The 4467-nt window shown below is 34.0% G+C and overlaps 1 protein-coding gene across 3 annotated transcripts in view; it reads left to right on the top strand.

Annotated features, from left to right (window-relative positions):
* The window catches only part of LOC107687383 (protein FAM126B-like), a 22615-nt gene that overhangs the window by 12187 nt on the left and 5961 nt on the right, over nt 1-4467 (top strand). For all 3 annotated transcript variants that reach the window (XM_016484680.1, XM_016484678.1, XM_016484679.1), the window contains exons 8-11: nt 389-484; nt 723-839; nt 2325-2412; nt 4287-4437. In XM_016484680.1, the coding sequence (XP_016340166.1) occupies nt 389-484; nt 723-839; nt 2325-2412; nt 4287-4437 (452 nt within the window). The remainder of the gene's footprint in view (nt 1-388; nt 485-722; nt 840-2324; nt 2413-4286; nt 4438-4467) is intronic.

The following is a 4467-nucleotide window of genomic DNA, read 5'->3' as shown; positions in this document are numbered from 1 at the left end:
ACAGGTTAGGGTTTTTTTTTTTTTTTTGTACTCATTCCTTCTTGTGGAGGAAGTAGGTTTGATGTGTGGAATATTTCTGGGCATTTGATTAATCGCACTATCGCCCGCTGGACCGTTTTATTGCCGTGACTCAGCGGTTACTTTTTCCTGCAGGTCGAAATGGGTTGTAATGATTTCTCAGCATTTTCATTTCATTAAACCGCTGCTGGAGCTTCATGACAGCGAAATCTGTGCAGATGTAGTGTGATTTGTTATTACCCGTTCCAGCGGCTAGATACACAGCGGCAGTCGCTGACTCATAATGTTCTGCTGTCTGATGTGTCGTTGTAAAATTATGCAGATGTCCGAGGGGGGTTATGTAACCGCAGCATGTGTGTGTCTCCTGCAGGTTTGAGGTGCTGTCTTTTCTAATGCTCTGCTACAACTCAGCCGTGGTCTTTATGCCTGCGTCCTCCCACCAATCGGTTTGCAGAATGAGCACACGGTAAGGGGGGTGCATGAGTTGTCTTTTCCACTAACGATCCGGGAACATCTCAGCCTGTCTCGCTCTCTCACTCTGAAATTTCTTGCTGGTACAGGCAGAGATGGAATGATTAAATGGATTAAAAGGAATATTGATTTAGAGACAGAGCAAAAGATTTCTGTGGTGGGTCACAGCATTAGCATAAAGACTTAATAGACATGTCAGTAAAGTTTCTTTCGGAATCTCTCTCGTTATGCAGGCTGTGTGTGAGCGGTTACCCGCGGCAGCAGCAAAAGTTGTGGAAGGAGCCGTGTAACCGGGTGCGATTGGAGCCAGAGTTTATGGTGCAGATGCTGACTGCTGTTTACCACGCCATGTAAGTTGAATAACTGACGTCAAATAACTGCTTTTTTTTGTTCCATGACACTGTTTATCTCTAATAATAGGGGAATTGTTGAATAATTATTGCTGAATGCTAAAGATGAACCCCTAAATAATAACATTTAGAGTGTAATTCGAGGAGAGGTACTGTTACTTTTCCTAACATTTCTTACTCTTACTAAAGCAAAAACATAAATAGCTTTGATTGTTTCTTAGAAATATGACATCTCCACAAGTTTGTGAAAAACATGATTTTTGTCAGAAAAATCAATAGTTTTGATATGGCATGCACAACTGTTTAAAAGCTTGGGGTCAGTAAGATTTTTTTAATATATAAATTATTCAGCAAGGATGCATTATATTGATCATAATTGACAATAAAGACATTTATAATGTTACAAAAGATTTAAAAACTGGACATTTTAACATTCTTAGACAATTCAAAACAATGTTTCAAATCATGTTTTATTTTGAATGAAAATAAAGTTAATGGAACATTGTAAGAAATATTTTTGTAACATTTAAATAATGTTATAATCACAAAAAAAAAACCGAAAAAAAAAAAAAAATCTAATTTTCCACAAAAGTTTTAGGCAGCACTTCTGTTTTTAACATTGATAATAATAAGAATAAGAGATGTTTCTTGAGCACCAAATCAGCATATTAGAATGATTTCATGTGACACTGAAAACTGGAGTAATGGCTGATGAAATTTCAGGTTTACCATCACTGGAATACATTACTTTTTAAAATATGTTCAAATAGAAAACACATGTAATGACATTTCACAATATTACTGTATTTTTGATTGAGAAAATAGAACTTTGGTAAGCATAAGAGACTTGTTTCAAAAACATCAAAACAATCTTACCGACCCCAAATGGTACTAACACATTTCATTACACCAAATACACAAAATAATGTTATTTTTAGCAACATCATATGACCCCTTTAAACTTTCAACTCATCAAAGAATCCTGAAAAAAAAAAAAAAATCTAATTTTCCACAAAAGTTTTAGGCAGCACTTCTGTTTTTAACATTGATAATAATAAGAATAAGAGATGTTTCTTGAGCACCAAATCAGCATATTAGAATGATTTCATGTGACACTGAAAACTGGAGTAATGGCTGATGAAATTTCAGGTTTACCATCACTGGAATACATTACTTTTTAAAATATGTTCAAATAGAAAACACATGTAATGACATTTCACAATATTACTGTATTTTTGATTGAGAAAATAGAACTTTGGTGAGCATAAGAGACTTGTTTCAAAAACATCAAAAAACTAAAAAGTCTTATCGACCCCAAACTTTTAAATGGTTGTGTATTTCTGAGAGCATTCAAAACTATTTTCTTTTTACATTAGTAAGAGAAGGAAATGTATTATATATTTAATTCCTGTTCCTTTTCAATTAACGGTTTGAGTGGTGTGCTAATGATCTCATCTGCATGATGATACTCTCTCCCATCAACAGTTATAATGGGCAGTGGGAATTGGGGAGGGAAGCTTTGGATGACATCCTCTACCGAGCACAGCTAGACCTCCATGCACAGCCAATACTGGTAAAAGTCATTTGTTACGGTACACTTGGGGAAAATACAGTGGGTTCCGAAAGCCTGAGACACTGAAAATATATATATTGTTTTAATTTAAATATACAAAAATCAGTATTTTTGAACCATTTAAAGCAAAGAAATACTACGACATAAAATGAAGAAGAAATATGAAAGATTCTGCTCTATTTCTTGATCAGCAATCAAATTAGTAAATATCAGTTTCAAATCAAGCAAGCCAAAACAGAACATGTGAACTACTTTGTACAGACAGTCAGATGTTTTTGTTTTTGCTAAAAAATGCAAAATGGAAGCATTTTTACTAGTGGTCTCAAATTTTTGGACTCAAATGAACTGTAGTAGTAAAGTTGGAGTTATGGTTTTTGCTATGTTCATATAGCAACAAAAAAAACAAGTCCAACTTCACTCGTACACTAGTACATACAGTATTATTACATGTGTTTTCTATTTTAATATATTTTAAAACGTAATTTATTCCTGTAAAAAAAAAAAAAATCTAATTTTCCACAAAAGTTTTAGGCAGCACTTCTGTTTTTAACATTGATAATAATAAGAATAAGAGATGTTTCTTGAGCACCAAATCAGCATATTAGAATGATTTCATGTGACACTGAAAACTGGAGTAATGGCTGATGAAATTTCAGGTTTACCATCACTGGAATACATTACTTTTTCAAATATGTTCAAATAGAAAACACATGTAATGACATTTCACAATATTACTGTATTTTTGATTGAGAAAATAGAACTTCGGTGAGCATAAGAGACTTGTTTCAAAAACATCAAAAAACTAAAAAGTCTTATCGACCCCAAACTTTTAAATGGTTGTGTATTTCTGAGAGCATTCAAAACTATTTTCTTTTTACATTAGTAAGAGAAGGAAATGTATTATATATTTAATTCCTGTTCCTTTTCAATTAACGGTTTGAGTGGTGTGCTAATGATCTCATCTGCATGATGATACTCTCTCCCATCAACAGTTATAATGGGCAGTGGGAATTGGGGAGGGAAGCTTTGGATGACATCCTCTACCGAGCACAGCTAGACCTCCATGCACAGCCAATACTGGTAAAAGTCATTTGTTACGGTACACTTGGGGAAAATACAGTGGGTTCCGAAAGCCTGAGACACTGAAAATATATATATTGTTTTAATTTAAATATACAAAAATCAGTATTTTTGAACCATTTAAAGCAAAGAAATACTACGACATAAAATGAAGAAGAAATATGAAAGATTCTGCTCTATTTCTTGATCAGCAATCAAATTAGTAAATATCAGTTTCAAATCAAGCAAGCCAAAACAGAACATGTGAACTACTTTGTACAGACAGTCAGATGTTTTTGTTTTTGCTAAAAAATGCAAAATGGAAGCATTTTTACTAGTGGTCTCAAATTTTTGGACTCAAATGAACTGTAGTAGTAAAGTTGGAGTTATGGTTTTTGCTATGTTCATATAGCAACAAAAAAAACAAGTCCAACTTCACTCGTACACTAGTACATACAGTATTATTACATGTGTTTTCTATTTTAATATATTTTAAAACGTAATTTATTCCTGTGATGGCAAAGCTGAATTTTCTGCAGTCATTCTAAACTTGATATTTACTTATTTCATTGCTGATCAAGAAATAGTGCAGAATCTTTAATGTTTCTTCTTCATTTTATGTTGAAGTATTTCTTTGCTTTAAATTGTTCAAAAACATCGCTTTTTGAACGTTTAAATGAAAACAAACAAACAAACAAACAAAAAGATGAACATGTTTTCCGTGTTTCATGAAGTCTTTCAAGAACATCATTTAAATTACAATTCTTCACGGAAATGTGATATTTCACTGCATTTCATTGACCTCTGATCCTCAGGTGGCAAATGCAATTAGTCGCTCACTTCCGTCCCGTCCTCCAGAGGGCTCGCATAACCTTTTGGAGGTGGAAGTAACACCTGCCGGGAGATGTGTCTCACAGGCAGCTGTCACTACCGCCTCCATTCGCCGCCTCCGCTGGAAACAAGAGGGTATGCAAAATATGCACGCACACCCACACA

Source organism: Sinocyclocheilus anshuiensis, unplaced genomic scaffold (assembly GCF_001515605.1).
Source record: "Sinocyclocheilus anshuiensis isolate Anshui unplaced genomic scaffold, SAMN03320099.WGS_v1.1 scaffold149, whole genome shotgun sequence".
In the NCBI taxonomy this organism is placed as follows: domain Eukaryota; kingdom Metazoa; phylum Chordata; class Actinopteri; order Cypriniformes; family Cyprinidae; genus Sinocyclocheilus; species Sinocyclocheilus anshuiensis.
This window is presented reverse-complemented; position numbering and strand designations above follow the sequence as displayed.